Below are 18,647 nucleotides of genomic sequence, written 5' to 3' on the forward strand. Positions count from 1 at the left end.
CACAGTAAGTATTTTAGGTCAAGTGCCTTACCCCAGGGGGAGTCTCAGCAGTATTTTGCGAGGGAGGGGAGATTGCTGCCCCTTTACTCCCAACACCCAGTTTCTCTCAGCTGCTAAGCTTACGACCTTACATTCACCAGCCAATTCCTCTAACCTCTAGGCAGGTTCTGTCCCTTTTTATGAACCTTCTTTGCCATTTATTAACTGACTCAGTGAGTGCAAGTCTTGCAGAAAGATGTATATAGTGGTACGGTCAGTTTGAGTTAGGAGAGTTTTTTATTCCTCCAGAGCCACCAGAAAACCACAGCGAAATGCTTTTCACCCTGTGCAAAACATTCCTTTTCAAACGTTAAGTGTTTCATTTTCATGCACAACATAAACATGTATGGACTACAGAGAAAGCTGACATTTCATTGATGCACCTGAATGATAATAAACCATCACGGGATGCAAGAAAGTCTTGCAAACAAATCATACAGACACCATGTGGAGGCATAGTATGAATACTATATGAGATACTCATTTAAGCACATATGATATTCATAGCCATCTCTCTGTTCCTTTGTTATAAGAAACTGCTTCATCTGAGAGATTGGCACAGCATTTTCAGCATTTGTAAGGGAAGAACAAGGACCAAATGGAAGCTCTACCCTCAGGGGAAGTGTGTCGCCTGTGGTTTTGGACGTGCTTTGAACTTGAAGGAGTCCTCTATCAGTATACAGTGCTGCCAGGGATGTATGAGTATGAGAAGTGCCATGATAACTCTGCCAAATAAGGCACACTGTGGTGGGGCGCTTGGGCAGCAAACACACAGCAGATGCTCCAGTGTTCTCCAGATATCTCAGAGACAAACTGCAGTACTCCAACCAAATTGATCTTTACATAGAAATACCACTGAGTGTGCTTAAAGAGATCTGCCCACAGGGGCTCAGGGATGTGTCAGTTGAAGCATATGGTGGAAGGGGGTGTTGAGCAGAGCAGTTTATCCACTAGCGTCAAACTCCCCTACAGTGACATTGATGACAATTTGAATAATTTCAAACAAGACTCTTTTGGAAATCATTGGTTTGCAAAAGAAACTGGGAGGAACCAGCACACTGCAACTTGAGACTGGCCCATGTGCCCCTGGAGCAGTCCAATTTCTAAACTGTACAGGTGGGCTCTGTTTGGACTGGAAATGGGTCTGGAGAAACTAGCATTTTTGTTCCTTTAGGGAGGAACCAGAGCTTCATCAACAAGGTTAGGTTTAATCATGCCTGATGTTTACAGTGCACTGTCTCAGAACTTCTGACAAAGAAATCTAAAGCTATATTATAAACAATTTCCAGCTGATCAGCAATAAGGAAACATGGCCTGGTCTGCCTAAATCCTTGTCTGCAAAACACAGTAAATCTCCTGCAGGTATAGAAAAAACAGCTGCTTAAATGACACAAGGTGTTTAAGGCATAAAATATATTCCTTTGAAGGCATAAATCCAAGAATAATAAAACAAATGTCATTTAGGAAGTGACAAAACATAAAAGTTGCATATGCAGGATGCTTGGTTTAGTGGAACATCTGAGAATATTGCAGAAAACTGAATGTATTTCATGTCAAACATTAGTTCAAACCAGCTCCAGACCAGCAGCGGCAGCACTGACCAATGAGAACACAACACCTGCGCAAACAATCAGCGCCACCTTGGATTTCCTCGAGGGAAGAAAACGTCTTCGGCACCTGTTGGGTCTTTGTTGTTGAACATGCGGGACCTTGTTGTGAATTCACCTGAAGTGTTATTTAGACCTTCACGTTACTTCCTGTGGATGTGTATGTGGATGTGTCCATTAGTCCAGAAAACATCGTGAAGTTGCTGTTTTCTGTGGAAACATGAACGTCTGTCGGTGATTCCGCTGCGTCAGCGTCATCAACAGAGAAGAGTGAAGTATGTGAGGAGGTTTGACGCTGAACAACGTGAGTGTAGAAAGTTTACTAACTGTAACAAAACACGTTGACCAGCTTTCAACAAAGAAAGAAATGGTTGGCAGATGTGAGACCTGGGTGCAGGTGACGTGTCTGACCCGCTAAGGATAGGAAGGATAGACTTTAGAGAACATTGTGGAGAAGGTTTAGATAAGTTATCTGCAGCTTAATCTGCTGATTGTTTTCTCGATTAATCGATTAATGGTTAGTCTGTAAAACATCATAGTGATAATTTCTGTAAGCCCTTGGGTAGTTCTTCATTTTTCCATCTTGTATGAAACCTACAGGGTATGAGAAAACCAAATTAGAAGCTGAATCCTGAGAAGTTTTGTGACCAGGCTTCATTTTATCGATTATTGATGCAGCTCTAGTCATTTTAATATTACATTTAATACTTTCAGTACTGACAGGCCTGTATATCAGTACTTTATGCCAAATACGTAAAGTGCAAGATCAAGCTTAATGCTCTATAATTTCTGCCTGTCAGAGATGGTGGCTAACAGCCCAAAGACACTCAGGTGATACATCTTGCTACATCTCCCAAAAGTTTAATATTGAAGAGGAAATTCGATACATGTAGGAGATGTTTATGCATTTGGCTACAGTAACATCAGCGGCTCAATAAGAACCTGATTTCCCGTCTTTTCATCTGTATTGAAATGCTGTGGGTGCAGAACTATATAGATCTTTGTTTTCTTCCAGCAAATATTTGACTTACTGTTGCAGGAAAAGCTCAGGTGGAAGAATTAACATTCATATGTCTCTGTTTTATTGTCCACGTTGTACAGTACTAAGCTCTGGAGCTGGCTCCCACACATGGAATAAGATGTCATTAATGTTATCAAATACATCTGGGTGTTTCTGCTTTGTAATGTGGTGCTCAGTGAATCGTCTGTTAGGAAGATCCTGCAGGTAGAAGTTTCCTGCTGCCTTGTCAAGGCTAACTGAGCTCAGTTATAATGTAACATTAGGATCTGAATATGTTTCTATGTTGTTGTTCATGTAAACTGACCAATAGTGTTTCTGATCTAAATGTCCCATTAAACATAAATAATATGATGAAAGCTAAATGATGCAAAACTAAACAAAATGAACAAATAATAATTCAATTGTCTAACTCATACTAATCTCATACTATAAAACTGTGTTTACCATCTCTTCCATTATATCTATTACACTGGAGCTGCTGAGCAGGATTGAGCAAGACACTGATGCTTTGGTAAGCATTTCTGAATGTACTGGGCTGTTTCCTGTAGTAATGGCATGACTGGCTGACTTTGAAGGAGGGTGACTGCAGAGAAACCTTACGCAAGCTCCCCAAAGTGGATACATAGCAGTGAACTAATGAAAAAAAAAAGTTGTTTTTCCTGCTTAGAGGAATAAAATGACTAACTAGATATAGTCATATTTTACAGCTAATTAAAAAGCTTCCAATATATGTCAATGGGTTGAAACAATAGAAGGTTGCTTTACTGTGTCTATATGTTGTGTGAGAAATTCAACCAGCACAGTGACCTTGAAAGAGTCTTAATCTTGAAAGTCGGAGTGCTGCTATGTTTTTATTTAGCGTTTCCCCTTTTTTCTCATTCATTGAGGTGCACTCCACTGATACAAGCTTTGCCATGCAATTAAAGTGCTCTGCTGTTTACTCTTTAACAACTACCTGGGAATGTAATTGCGTTGAGGAACATGGCATCTGTGTGTGGTGTCACCTCTGAATAGCACTGAGAGACACATGAGCATGTTAGAATAAACAGCCAAAAATCATGTTTGTCAGTAAATTACACACAAAATGTTCGTTTTACTGAAATGCAGCTTTTTTTGAATTCTGTGGATCCTGTTCTTGTGGATAGTGTTTTCTGACCTGGAGGTTGGGACCCTCATGAGAGGTCACAATGGAAATCTAATGGATTCTAAAATGTTTCATAAAGTTGTGCTTGGTTTTTATAACATTCCTCCACTCTTTGCTTTTCTCCCTCCCTCAGAGCTTTAAAAATAGAGTGATGATTTGGTTCACTTCCAGTTATTTCTAAATGCTCTGGTAGGTTGACCTCAAGATTTTCATTCCAAGGGTTGCTACTGAGCTACACATGCAAAATGTGAAATGTCTACAAACAGCTATTCAGTATAAATCAAAAAATCATTTGACAGTAAATAAATATAATACATATTCATTTGGGTTTACAGGGTGCAGTGTCTACTATGTAAATTCATGTGGAAGTGAAAAATATCAACTGAACACAGTGACCTAAAATAAAATATCACAATTTTTTCTAGTTTTTCTGTAATTAGTACAAAGCTAAAAGTTTTCCTATTTCCCAATGATCAAGAAATAGCATTTTCCAATTATTAAAAAAAGCTCTTTTGTTAAATTAATCAGCAGCAAATATGAAGCTACGGATGAAGGGACACAAGCATCATTTTGTTTAAAGGAGGAAACTTATCTATTCAATTTTTTAAAAGAAAGGTAAATACTGGTACAAAACAAGTACTATAGGGTTCAGTACCCTTTTGGAAAGGATAGGCATATCTTCTTTTGTCATATGGCAATTTTTCTGTTGCAGCTCTATGTTCTGTTTTAAGAAAACATTAAATGTGCTATAGCTTTTACTGTACTTTCTACTAATAACAGTCAATTAAGAACCTCAGACGTTCCCAGTGGACCATCAGCCATACTCTGAATTCTTTTTTTCCTCACTGGCTTTGTTTAATTATATTTGAGACAAGCTGAATGAGAAAGCAGTAAATTGAAGAACTATCAGCAATAAGTCAGAATTAGGCTAAGCTGACTTATAATAGTCTTATGGGAGATGAGCATTTCTGAATTGAGGCCTTTTGGGTGAAAATCATGAACAATGCAGGAAAATGCACAACACATTTTAATTATGTAGTCCTATTTTCTAGATGTATGCCATGCCAAACATTCACAATAGTTGTAAATTACAGTGTGCGTTAATTCAGACCCAGCTAATGCCCAGTGTAGTGCAGGCAGGTGATGCCTACACACAGTATCTTTAAGAGGAGTTGTACAGACATTTCTGTTACACTTACCCAGTGCACTGAATGGCAAAAATCTGCTGAATGAGATGGATTGTGTAGGTGTGGGGGTTTAGGGGAGAGTGGCTGTAAGCTTGTCAAGACATGATGCATTGTGTACACAGTGGGAAATAGGTAGTCTTCATTTGAAAGTCAATGTGAAAGCTTAGCTGTGCTCTGAGGGATTTAAAACCACAAACCAAAGTTATGATGGCAGTCCCTCGGGGGTCCTGGGAAACTTTCGGACTGTTTCTGTCTCTTGTGCTTTCAAAGCCAATAAATAAGACTCAGACATTCAGATTCTTACTCTCACACACTGTGTCTTACACAATTACATGTTTATGAGTGTATGCCAGTTAAATTAAAGTTCCCGTGCTGAAATCTATCAGAACAAGTACAGAAGTTTTTTTTTCCCCAATATAAGTCTATAGTCCCTGTTTTATAATATTTCAGCGTTTATGACATTGTGTACTAGTCTTGTGTATTGGAGAGGAGAGACATTTACTTCTCGTGTGCCTTATCCTGAGGCTTACTTGGCATAGATAACCACTTTGAATAGCATTTCAATGGAAAAGAATACATTAGTTGTAGCCTCAGTTTGATTTTTGGTATTGATTTTTGATTTGGGGTAATTTATATCAGTAGATTGTACACATTAGAATCACCACCCGGTATTGTGTAGTCCCCCTTATGCCACAAAACATTCCAGTTCAGCAGCACTACAAACTGAGGGTTTGCTGTTAATAATTATATTTGTTATTGCACTGTTGCTTTCCAACTTGTTGTCCAACTTTCACTTTCAGTTGTTTCCTTCCGTTTGCTCTCTGTAGTCTGTCATTGTTTCAGAGCTCTATTAACAGTAATGGTGCATAAGGTAGACAAGAATAGATTTTCACTCACCGACAGCCACAGGAAGTCAGAAAACTTGGTGCTCTCGAGTGTGAAACTGGAACGATTTAAATGTGTATTGTTCAGTCCCACTGAAAATGTTTTCTGCTGTGTTGTAAGGAAATTAGGTCCTTTTAATGAAATGCAGAACTAGTTGGCTGTTTAGAAACTCCCACAAAGATTACTGATTGACTTGTCAGCAGAAGTAGAACTGGAATTATCTGTATTTGTTTTAGTTGTCTGATGATAACAAGCTAAGTGTCTGTGCCCTGTATGACACAGTTAAACTTTAAATTGTGGACATGTTTTTGACATTGCATTCTGCAACAGTTAGTCCATTAATAACTCATTTAACACTGGGAAGCTGCAAAGAAGTTGATTGATTGTGCTTGCTGATATGGTAATCCACCTTGTGTAGCTAAAAGACTGTGTTGGAGAAGTGGAGCAGCTGCAGGCAGGGCGTCTACCTGGATCTGGAGAGTTTCAAAATGCATAGAGAATTAATATGATCACATTAAACAGGCATTAAGTAAGATTTTTAAAGCCTCATTCCACAAAATGACCATAATATGCCCCCATGTGGTTGGTAAAGCTGCTCATTACCAATGTTTTAGCAATTACTTTGCCAAGTTCAGAAATCTTTTGACTCTTGAGACGCACACCTTGTAACAAAAACACCTTGGCTGTTGAATTATCAAGGCTCTTTCAATGCTCCCTCCATACCACACAGCTGGAGACACGAATGAGGGAGTGAGTGACAGGTGATTTCGTCCACATAGGCTAAAAGGTTTGTTATGAAGGAAAACACTCCAAAGATCAAGTCTTAAAGCAGCAGAATTGTGCTAGTATGTTTTATGTTCTTTGCACATTAGTTTTTTTGGTAGATATGTTTTTAGAGGCGGCAGCACAGTGGATTAGTGGTTAGCACTGTTGCCTCACAGCAAGAAGCTTCCAGCAGGGGCCTTTCTGTGTGGAGTTTGCATGTTCTCCCTGTGCTTGTGTGGGTTTTCTCCAGGTACTCTGGTTTCCTCCCACAGTCCAAAAACATGTATGTCAGGTTGATTGGTGACTCTAAATTGCCCATAGGAGTGAGTGTGAGTGTGTGAGGTTGTTTGTCTATATGTGGCCCTGTGATGGACTGGGGACCTGTCCAGGGTGGACCCCTGCCTTTCACCCAAAGAGAGCTGGGATAGGCTCCAGCAGATCCCTGTGGCCCTAAATAGGAATAAGTGGGTATAGATAATGGATGGATGGATTTTTTTAAAGGTTTGGTCTAATTAGCTGGTTTGTCTGTAAAGTCTATGCACACCCTAGCTGTTAATAATTGTACATGTTATTGAAAAATATTTCCATCAGCATGAATCATATGAAAAAATGTTGATTCTAAATATTAAATGATTTTCAAACTGTGCAGGGAATCTGCAGGTGTCAGACAGCTCAGAAAGGCAAAAGTCACAAAGTTCAGAAAATAAGTCTTTGGTGTTCCCTCTTTGCCTGCACATCACAGTGACATGCCCCTCTGCTGGCTCAACCTTCTGACCTCTAGTGAATAGTGTGTGTGCCCACAGAGCTGCCACAGCACTGTCATTGTTGTTTGACTCAGTGTCAATCCAGTAGAACAAGGAGGCAGGGTCACCGTCCTGCTGTCAGTCATATCTCTCCACTGGAGGATGATGTGCAGGCGCTAGTGGTTTGAGACGGCTTAGAAAGTAAAGCTCAGTGTACGTCTGTAAAAATCAACAAGTTAAGTTGAATCAAATTTATTCATAAAGTGCTTCTACCCCATGGGACTTTTGCAATGTGCTGCACAAAGAACCACGGGCATAAATGGAGATAAAGACAAGATTTAAAAATAAAGAGGATCAAACACATTTTAGATTTTAACATGAAATGTGTCCATGTGTTTGTGTATTTGTTAACTGATTATGGATGAACATATATTCTCTTCTGAGTGTGTCTTGTATCTACTTCCTTGAACATTGCCATTTGTGGGACATTTTCACAGGGCATCCCCTCTAAATGTTGTTTACTTTAATTCAAGTCGTGCCAAGGTCAAACTGGTATTTACACAGCATAATAAATAACTGAAAATGCAGGTGGAGGTGAAAAGTGAATATTCTTACACCCTTAAAAAATATATTTGGGCTGCGTCTCTGCAAATGTAAGGAAACTGTTGAAGATGTAATCACTTTGCTCCCTATCACAGTTGCTTGACTTAGACACAGCCTAATTAATCCAAAGCCCTCACTTTAATTGCCTTAATATATCGGCTCTGTCTTCTTTATCTTGATTTTCTCATGACGTCTATTTCCTCTTAATTGATTCAAAAGGAGATCTAATCTCCTTGCAAAGTGTGGGGTACGTATTGATAGCTTTAGTTTAAAGCAGCGACAGTTTTGCGGTTCCCATTGTCTACACTAATTACAGCAGACTTGATGTATTGTCTTGGCAAACCAGTATTGAACCTTCAGGGTGTTGGAGAAGAGACTCACCATTCTTGTTTGGTTTTTGACAGGGAAAGACCAATGAAGACAGCCAGATGGTGGTTGGTGGCAATTTTATTGTTGGGAATTGCTATGCTCAACACCGAGGGGAGACCCAACAAGGAGGGATTCGGGTCGCCACCCTATCGACCTGTCGTGAGATTCCGACACAAGGTATTGATTGCTTTCTTTATTCATTTGCTGTCTGTAACAAGAGAACTATGTGCTTTTGCCAAGTATGAAACTAATTACAGTGGCGCTTTCTTCCTGTATCAGATGAGTCTCCTGTGGTTGTTGTTTTTCTGCCCACTGAAAAATACTTGATGAATCATTATCCCTCCCTCTGTGTCAGGGGACTATCTTTTCAAAGGCAACAGCACATTAATGTGAGGATGTTTGGATTGCATTCTGTTGTAACATTTAAAGTAAAAGATGTGATTGAACGCTTATTGACTTGGCAATAAGCAAAATCTGCCACTTTTATTAGTCCTGCACGCAGCATCTCAAGACAAGTTCCATTTTTAAAATATCTTTATCTTTTGAACTAGTAGTTTCTTCTTTTTCCTTTTCAAAACACTAGTGTGGCAGATATTGATCAATTAGAGGAAAGACTGGGAAATAAATTGACTGCTTTAGCAGAGATCAGCAAAGTGTTTTGTCAAGACATAATTTCATTCTGGCTCTTCATTCATTCATTTCATTGTGCTTTGCATTTCTGCTCACTAGTAATAAAAATTAGCAGTGACAGAAAAAAACTTGTATTTTTGCTTTTTATTCATCTTCATCTATCATCTTCAAAATACACATATATTTTCTGTCTGCTTTAGTCATGTCAGCATGGGAATGAAAGGCAAAGATGGTGTTACTAAGGGTGGGTTGCATGAGAGGTGGTTAGAAAAACCAGGAGGAGAGTGAGACATAGGGAACAGATGGTAGGAACATCATTGGACTGTATCAGCTGAGTGAGGAGATTGGAGCAATGCAAAGCTGTTGATTTGACACAATGGTCAAATGCTTCATGATCTCCTGAACAAGGTTCCTTCAGACAGATGCTTTCTGAACATGTGGACTGCAGATACTAGCTATACAAGAGTTCTGCTGCTTTCTTGCCACAGAGGCCTTGGAAATTGTATAAAGTGCAGAGATTTATACTTCAGTACCCACAAATCCTGTGATATGATCTCAGTAAAGTGCCGAGATGGCACTTCTCTATTTGCTTTATGCCAAATGGAAAGGAGGTAAATGATCCTACGTCCAACCCTTTTTAGATGCTGCATTTCAGACTTAAAGGACCAGGTCGCTTTTTTATAATCTTATCTTTATGTGCAGTGCAGTATTACAGCATTGTTTTGTCAATACATTGTGCCTCTTCAGATCCTACATACCCTGGGTTAAGGAGAAGCATGTGAAAAGAAGTTTTCTCTCACTTTCATCTTGTAAAGAGAATGCTTTGAAGTCTGGAGGATAAAATGTCTTTCTTTAGCCTGTGTTCACACCTTTAGGTATAGGATGAGAGACAGAGCGTGTCTGTGTCAACAGTTAAGCCAGAGAGGTGTCCAGGTACCTCAATTTTACTTTAAGTAAGGTATAGTAAATCTACAGAATCTACTTTAGGAAGAATGAGATGCCCAGATGTTCAGGTGTTAATGGTGGAAAATGAGGGAAGTTAACAAGTAACACTTGTTTAAATGGAAACTTCACTATGTAAAGTAATCAAACATGAACAAATTATATTTTTAATATCAAACAAAAAAATCTGCTCTTGCATTTTATGTCTGTGCGTGTGTTGATTTAATATAAATTCTATTCCATGTGTAATTATGTACAGCTGAGAAAGTTTGTTTTTTTTGTGTGATTTGGCTGAACTGCTCCTTTAATTGAGCCATTGTTTACATAGAGTCTTCACATTCACATAAAGTAGTATATTGAGTAGTGGCTACAGACCTCTTGGCAAATCAACCCTCAGTTGTTAACAATAAAAGAATATTGTTAAGATAGTTTAATAGACAATACAGGTAACTCTCCCTGTGTAGACTCCAAAATTTGGATTGCAGTTTTTGTTTTATTTTTTTAAGTTGAAACATTTCCTGGCTGTGCCCTGGTTTTCTCTCTGTCTTTAACGTTACTCCTTGTTGCACTGCACAGTGAGTGGACTGTGCTTCTTAGTGTAATGCCGTGTCATGTGAAAGAAGCAAACAGGCATTCTTAAAGTTGTTTTAGTTCAACCAACTCAAAGCACATTTTGAAGACAGTATGAAAGGCGCTTTGCCTTTGAGGTTATTTCTCTTGTTGAAAGTAAGAAGTTTTGACTTTCTCTCTTTTTATTGCCTGTTGTGAAACCAGTGACTTTAATAATTAAAGTAATTTGTTCACATATAGTGAGAATTTGAGGAGAAACTACAAAAATGATGTATGTGCTTTTCCACTCCAATGAAATTAGATGTGCCAGGCGCTGGGATTACATAGCAGCATAGCAGGAATGTCATTACAGCATCTGCATAGCATTACAATTTGTCTTGTCAGAGGACAGAGGTAAACTCTGCTCATCTATCCACCTGACAAACAAGCCAGTAAAATTTACAGTGCTTGGTGAAAAATGGTCACATTGCAAACACTTTTCCAAAACATAATCTGCCTTTTTGTTGCTGTGCTGTTGGCTAGTTTGCAGAGGCTCACATCATCCACTTGTCAATAGAGTTTAGTGAGAATTAAAGAACAGTTGTCTCAAAATGAGTTATTGTAGAGAAACAAGAGTTAGAACATGACGGACAGCTTACATTTGTAAAGTGCTTGGATTTGTTTGTGACAATAGTAGAGAATGAGCCTTGTCACATTCATCATGTATAAAGGAGAGGGTGACATACTTCAAGCTGTGATAAAGCTGTGATAAACCAGTAGTCATGTTAATACTGTGCCTTTTCTCCTGCTTTGAATGACAGTACTTGACAAGGGTAAAAATATCAGATATGACCTCATAAGTTTTCCTCTCAAAGACTTCCATCACTCTGCCATGAACAGCCGGTCACATGCTCTATCCATAATTCCCGTGGTATTGTTTCAGAAATTTACTGTGAAATCTTCCACATGGGGTCAGGTATAGGACATAAGTCCTCACCACCAGGATTCTGCCCTAATTGTAATTGGATTTTAATGAGAATACCACACAGAGTGATGGTTACTGTTCCCAAGCTTCTGTTACATGCAGATCTTGTTTTATACCCTCTTATTTCACTCAAGCTGCTTCACGATGTGTTTAACTGTAAATGTGATCGAGAGTCTTGATGCGCAGTTTGTGAAATTTGCGGAAAAGCAGCCAGCCTTGCTTGACACAAGGGATAAAAGCAATTTCTGAGAGTTTGTTGCCCTGACATCAAGCTGTTATGTCAGGACAAACAAAATGGAGGCAAGGACAACTGTGTGCAAAGCCCCATCCATCCTGCACTGGCTTGGCCACATGGCAAATCTAGATTAACAGGGGATAAGCAGGAGGGGTGCGGGGGAGTGGAGGGTGGGGGCAAATGAGATTGAGATAAAGAGACAGGGAATGAGAGAAATAATAATACATCACAAAATTTACAGTAAACAACTTGAGCTTGATGTACAGTTGCATTGTAGTGTAAACTGCAATAGGCAGTGTTTGACTTAAATGTGACCACTGTCAGTATTATTTGTACCCTCCTCCTCCTCCTCCTCCTCCTCCTCCTCTTTAGCTGGTCAGTTTTAGCTCTAGCCCTTGTCACTCATTTTGATGAGCTGTCTACTTTCAAATGGCAGTCTGAGGTAGCCAGCTTCTCTAAAGTCTCCACAGGGGCTGAAGAAGCTGATTCTGTATGGATCCAATCTGCTGTAACAGTAGCAAGATGTCAATGTCCACGCTGGTGTATTTCCAAATCTCTTCTACTGTATGCTCATTTTAGCAGATATTTAGCTTATTATTGTACTTTAGTTGTTATCGAGGTGTTGACTTTTTTCAGCCAGCCTCACCACACTGGCTCAAATAGCTACAATACAGCTAACCCCAGGACACATAAGGTACACAGCAAATCCTCAAATTTCAGAGAACAGGGCATTTAGGCTGAAAACTTCCCAGTGTGGGGCTTTGTGCTGTGGGCATATGGTAACAGGCCCTCTGCTCTCTTTTGAAGAAAAAAAAAACATAACATGCTTTAGGTTGAACAGTACATGAAAATTGATGGTGTGGAGCAGTTACGGATACAAAATCTGAAGCAGTAAGAAAGGGGGTGATGCTTGGGAGGGGAATATAGAGATACAAAGAGAGAGAGACAGAGATGTGGGCGGTCAGCCAGCTAGCTGTGACAGGGGCAGATGAACCATGGGTTGTACAGCTGGGTGCTTCACTGTCCCCAGAGTCTCAGGGTAGCAATGACAGGCCTGCTGGCAGCCCTGGGGAAATGACTCTCGTCAGACAAATGAAGTGTGAACACTGTCTGCCATATGCAAATAAGCAGCATTTGATATCTTTCCTACCTATAGTGCAATTCTAAATGTCACCTCAGCCACAGGTGTTTTCTGTGATTTGTGACTACTGGGTCGCTAGTCAACAATGTATTGTAAAGCATCCACAAAGATGATGTGCAGAGACAGTTATGAACAGACTATACTGTTTAACTTAATTGTCTGATTTTATGGTATCATCTGATATTTCATGAGAATAATTTCAACATATTTGTATCCAGGACAGCTACATGACTTATCTGAACACCCGGACTCTCCCAACAATTACTGACTGGATTCCCATGAAATGTTGTACATACTTTCATGGTACATACTGTGACCTTGGTGATTCCTGGACTTTCTCTCCAGTACATAAAGAGGTCGACATTATTGTTTCATAGTGAAATGTCTCAACAACTGCTGGATGCATGACGGTGTATTTTTGTGCTGATTATCTGACCACATAACAGAAAAACTAGAATAAGAAGGCACCACCACTATTCACGTAACAGTGCAAAGTTTGTTTAATTGTGGAAAACCTTCGCTCTTCTCTGCTTCTGCTATTTTTGACTCTGCTGCTTCTCACCATGTCGCCGTGTGCTGCCACCAACAGCTACATCACTAGATCCGACCAATCGATAAATACATTTGTTGCCCACAATTTCAGTAATCGACTTTTATTGATAATATTGATTTGTTGTTGTAGCCCTAATTTCATATACATTGTTTTTACATGAATGTTTTGTTTCAAGCATATAAAACCATTATTGCTACAAGTAATATTTTTACTGTAGAAACTAAGACATTCAACTTAAAATTAGTTAAAAATCCTTAACCGATCAAATTTTTCTGCTTCCAGTTTTTTTATTAGTAAGCTGAGTATTATGGGGTTTTGAATGAAAAAGGTAATTGAAAAACACTTTCACTGAAGGTGTTTTTTTTTTTACTATGTTTTGACATTTTGACATGGACCACGTGATTAATAGATTAATCAAAAAGATAATTAAAAGATTAATCAATAATAAAAATCACTGTTACTTGTAGCCCTACAGTATTAATTAAAATGAATATTGCCATATGTGTTTGCTTGACAGTTGTCTCTTCATGAGTATAACTTGTTCGACAAATTAGTAAGAGTAGGTGTCATGATAATATTTTTAGGACAGCTGCAATATCTTAGCCCTGTATATTTAACAGTAATCTGCTTGACACAGGAATTCTTGTCATTCAGCCTATGACTTTAAACTGTTATTTCTGTGATGTTGCTTCCCTGGATAACATTGTCATTAGCAACATATATATGAATGTACAGACTCTGTATAGTCTTAAGGAAAAAAAAAAATTGACAATTTGGATGAAATGGCACAGATTGACCACAGAAATCACGATGAGGATGCAGTATAGAGTGACCAAGAAGCAATGCCGAATCTCAAAGCTGAATTGTTCTGGCAGTCAAAATCAGTTTTAGTTTAACAGATTAGTTTTACCAGATCATCTGGATATAAATCTCCTTAGATGTGAAAAATGTTTTAAAGGTATCATATAATCTATGTATCGACTTAGAATAACTGTATTGACTATTTCAGCAGGAAAATATTCAGTATGCAGATTTTCTTTGCAAATCCAACAACTGGTTAATCTGCTATTTTCAGTAGGTAGTCAGGGACCACTGTTCATTATTGACTAGACCTGTTGCATAATGCATCTTCTGCATAACACAGACCTGCTCGAGCTGGTAGAGTCTGAATTTTATGTTCAAGAATGAGAAAGATGAGCAATGCAGATTTTACCGTAGAGAAATCAAATATTTATACCTCTTTCTTTCATATTCATGGTTTGTTGTGATAATCTACTTAGACTAGTAGTCCTGATAGCACTGTTTTCTACAAGTATGCATGCTCTAAATGCAGCTGATTGTATAGAGAGAATAAGAAAAAACAGTACAACAAAAGAGATTGATAACACGCTATTATAAAATAGGAGTGCTTAGAGTTAGATAACAGAATGCATCTGATGCGTCATAACAAAACACAAAGTTACAATAGAAAAAAGCGAAAAAGCCCATTTAATGAAATTTTTTTTGAGTACACAAATTAAAATCATATGGGGCTTGTTTGATAACAGGTTGAAGGAGTTATAATTATGCATGTGAACAATGCAAAATAATTAATGGCTGATTTATCAACGCATTGTTCTTTTCCATTTCAGTAGGAACGGCAGAATATGTGAGATATGTTCTTGCAGTCAGAGTGAAATGCTTGGACCTTCATGTCACACCACTGACAAATAACCTTAATTCAACTCTGAACCATTTGCAAAGAGTTGTTTATAGAACACAGTTCCTTTGGCACAAGAACCAAGGATCTCACTCTCTTCAGTGAAATGAAAATGGTTTTCTGTTACGTATTTGATGCTGTGGTTTATTATAACTGTGATCTCTCCTCTTTTTGTTCCAGCAGGATGGGATACCTGAGAGCTTGAGGATAAAGGGTGAGCTTTCATTTCATACTCCTGCTTCTTCCTTCCATTTCAGTGACCTGTGATGTATACAATAGCATTGTACATCTTGCAGGTTCGATATAGGGTTGCTGTTTGATGGTAGTCATAACAATGCTTAAGCACATCTGCTATAGGCTTGTGGAGAATCCATGTGGTGAAGGACTCATATGTTTCATTAAATTAAAAAACTGAATATTACCCATAGATAGCACAGCTTTGACAAAAGGCCTTACATTAGGAGCACAGCACTCTTTCATCTCCTCTTTCAGTCAGCTGGTTTGGCCAAACTGTTAAGTGGTAACACCGTCAACCAACCATAGTCTTGGTTTGCTGTTGTCTTTTCTGGTTTTTACTTCCCTGAGCACTTTCCAAGTGCTGGATAGAAGAAGCATAAAAGACGTTTCTCAGGATAGAATCAACCAGTTTCTGGCATTTTGGGACAAATATCGATACAGTTTGTTTAATGTCATCCTAGTACTTTGTATTGTATTACACATGAGCTGAGTTAACACTAGAGACATTGGAAAACTTAAGTTATGGTTCTAGCTGCAATAACACCCCAGTCAGTCAATATTATAGTATAGAAGAGAATCCTCAATTATGCATGTTTGTGTGTGTGAAAAAATCAGTTGGAAATGAGCCTACAGTACAAATTTAGTAGGGGTAGGGGTCCACAGGGGCTTAGCAGAAGACCTCAACAGTGGTTTCTACATGAAACATTGAAGACTACACTGTATCTCTGCCTTCTCACAGCTTGTTCTGTAATATATTAAATACACTGGAGTTGCAAGTCTTTCATTTGATGGTAACAGTATTTTTTGCATTACAGTTCAATGTCAAGCCTTAAGTATAGATTTGAATGGAAGCTTTAAGCTTTAAAAGCATCTTTCTAAGTTCACATCCCTCAGTATTAGTAGTACAAGTAGTAGGTAATGTGCTACTGGGATATCATATTTTATTTGCAATGTAGTATGATGAGGCTTTGTGGAATGAGCACAATGCCTTAAATTGCTCATTATTTGATCAATGAAAATATGCAGTGTACGTTTTCCTTGCAAAACATGAAGTGAGCATTTAAAGGTAGAGTTTATCGTTTTGCAGGATACATACACTTTGGTACTAGTCCAACTTTTTAGCAACCTAAAAATGTGTCACCCTCACTTTTGACCCATAACTTCTAACTAAAACTCAGCAAAAGCATTTGTCTATTCATTGCAAAAATGTTTTGTACCCTCATTCTGTGTGATACACAAAAGCAAATCTGTTCTACTGTGGCACAGTTTTTTTTCTGCAGAAGCCATAGATGGAGCCTAAAATGCAGAACAATTAAATAACCATAAACTTATCTAACAAACATGCTAAAATAGCTCAATTTTCCAAATGTTAACACAGAAAACAAGGCTGGAATCAGGATGGAATTATATTACTGAGAGTGAGGAAGTGAAAGCAGTATACATCTATGAGTAGTGGGTGTATGTTCTGTGAACATAATGCTTAAAAATATTTAGATTAAAGCATTGTAGCTTTGCTACCAGCTATATTATTATAAAATGGAATATATTTAAGCTTTGGACTGTTGGTTTGACAAATAAATTTCCAAATGTCACGTTTTGGGCATTTATACTATTTGGTGTCATTTGATAAACTGTTGAAAACTTTAAAATCGATGTATAAATAACCATTAGTAGCAGCTCCTGCTGTAGATGCCATCATCTCCAACCATCTTCAACTAGCAGTGTTGTATAAGGCAGTGTTAGATGCATTAATGCTCCCTGGTCTTCTTGCTGGTTGACAGATGCATCTCATCTGTCAACCTGTCACCTTTCTAATGTCTTTTCTGTCTCCTCTAAACAAGAGTCAATGTCAGGCAAAAGGTGGTCCTGCTTCCCAACATGTCTGCCACTAAGTGTTTGAAAGGGCCGCTAAGTGGACGTCTCCCCATTTTTCTTCACCAGGGAAGGTCGAAGCAGTAATTGTAGAGGGTGCATTACCATAAAGGGCGGCCCCAGCTGTCTGCTGTGATTCACTTTAATGCACCATGTTCTGTAAGCCTAGAGGGGAGATCTCACTTTGGCCAGTTTTGAGCAAACTCATTTCCAGCCCCGATAACGAGAAGGCAAGCGAACTGCAGAGAAAATCATAAATAATTCAAGCGTCACTCCATATACTGGGGGCTTTTCATTATTACACAACTGAGGTCAATTTAGCATTAAAACTTAAGTTTTACAAGCTGCGTTAGCATTTGCTTTACGAACGCAAGTCGAAATGAGAGAAGAGACATGAGCAGTCGAAGTTGTGTTGAGTGATGAGTACAGTGATACAGCTAATATTTACAGGTATCCAAGGTTTTCAACATACTTTCCTCCCTCATAACATAATATAGTGGTCCGTTGTATGAAACTGAAACCTGTCCAGGACATACCTCACCACCACTTCACTCAGTGTGTGCTGTTCCTCTGAAGAAGATGAGCATTTCATGTAGATGGAAAAAAAGATAAACAAAGCTATACATATGTATGTGTGTGTGTGTGTGTGTGTGTGTGTGTGCAAATGTATACATATACACTGTATATAGTGGGACAGCACTGGTCTATAAACCCTAATTGAATGTCAGCACAGAAGAGACAACAGCAGACAAATGCCAGCTGTTTCCCAGGTTCCTTTGTAATTGGAGTCCCAAACTAGCAGAGACTACCACCCTAACACAGCTTGTTATGCAGGCTGCAGGAAGACCTTGGGCTTCTGTGGAAATGGAATTTTATGGACTAAATAGACTGATTTAGTTATATGAAATACCTGATGGACCTAATCTTACCATCCTCATTACATGTAGAAGTGCTGGCAACACTGTCATGAAGAGTGATTTGTGTTGGCATAGTGGAGAATATTATTGCTGCTATTTAAAGACCATAGTCTGTGCAGCAAACCCTTGTTTATTTTAAAAAGTGACACATTCATGTTCACCTTATGGTAAGTTAAAAAACCTTCCTTACACAAGTTTTGTTGTGATTAGTGCCATTACATTTCTTTAATATTCACTTACATTTATAACCACAATCACAGCACCTATAGTGTACAGTACATTATTCTGTCAAAACAACAAGGAGAACTTAATTTAAATCCCAAATTCATTTTTAAAAATAATTTAACATGAATCTGTACATTGATGGATGTGTGTGGTAAAATACTAGAAACAACACATTTCTGGAAATGGTCTCCATTATCTGCTTTGGAGAGACAAGGATCAGGTTTGTTGGGTCACACCTGTCCAGTCGACAGTGCCAAGACAGTCTAACTTCATCACTTCAGTAAATAATGAGATTGTGT

At 38.6% G+C, this 18,647-nt stretch overlaps 1 protein-coding gene across 4 annotated transcripts in view; it reads left to right on the forward strand.

The window, feature by feature from the left end:
- The first annotated feature begins 1,685 nt into the window (after positions 1–1,685).
- Positions 1,686–18,647, forward strand: part of fstl5 (follistatin-like 5) — a 123,058-nt gene continuing 106,096 nt past the window's right edge. For 2 of the 4 annotated variants that reach the window (XM_026330348.1, XM_026330350.1), the window contains exons 1-3: positions 1,686–1,950; positions 8,399–8,540; positions 15,278–15,311. In XM_026330348.1, the coding sequence (XP_026186133.1) occupies positions 8,409–8,540; positions 15,278–15,311 (166 nt within the window). In that variant the 5' untranslated portion in view covers positions 1,686–1,950; positions 8,399–8,408. The remainder of the gene's footprint in view (positions 1,951–8,398; positions 8,541–15,277; positions 15,312–18,647) is intronic. The other 2 variants (XM_026330349.1, XM_026330351.1) reach the window with 1 other exon arrangement.

The sequence above is a fragment of the Mastacembelus armatus genome, chromosome 10 (genome assembly GCF_900324485.2).
Source record: "Mastacembelus armatus chromosome 10, fMasArm1.2, whole genome shotgun sequence".
Taxonomy (NCBI): domain Eukaryota; kingdom Metazoa; phylum Chordata; class Actinopteri; order Synbranchiformes; family Mastacembelidae; genus Mastacembelus; species Mastacembelus armatus.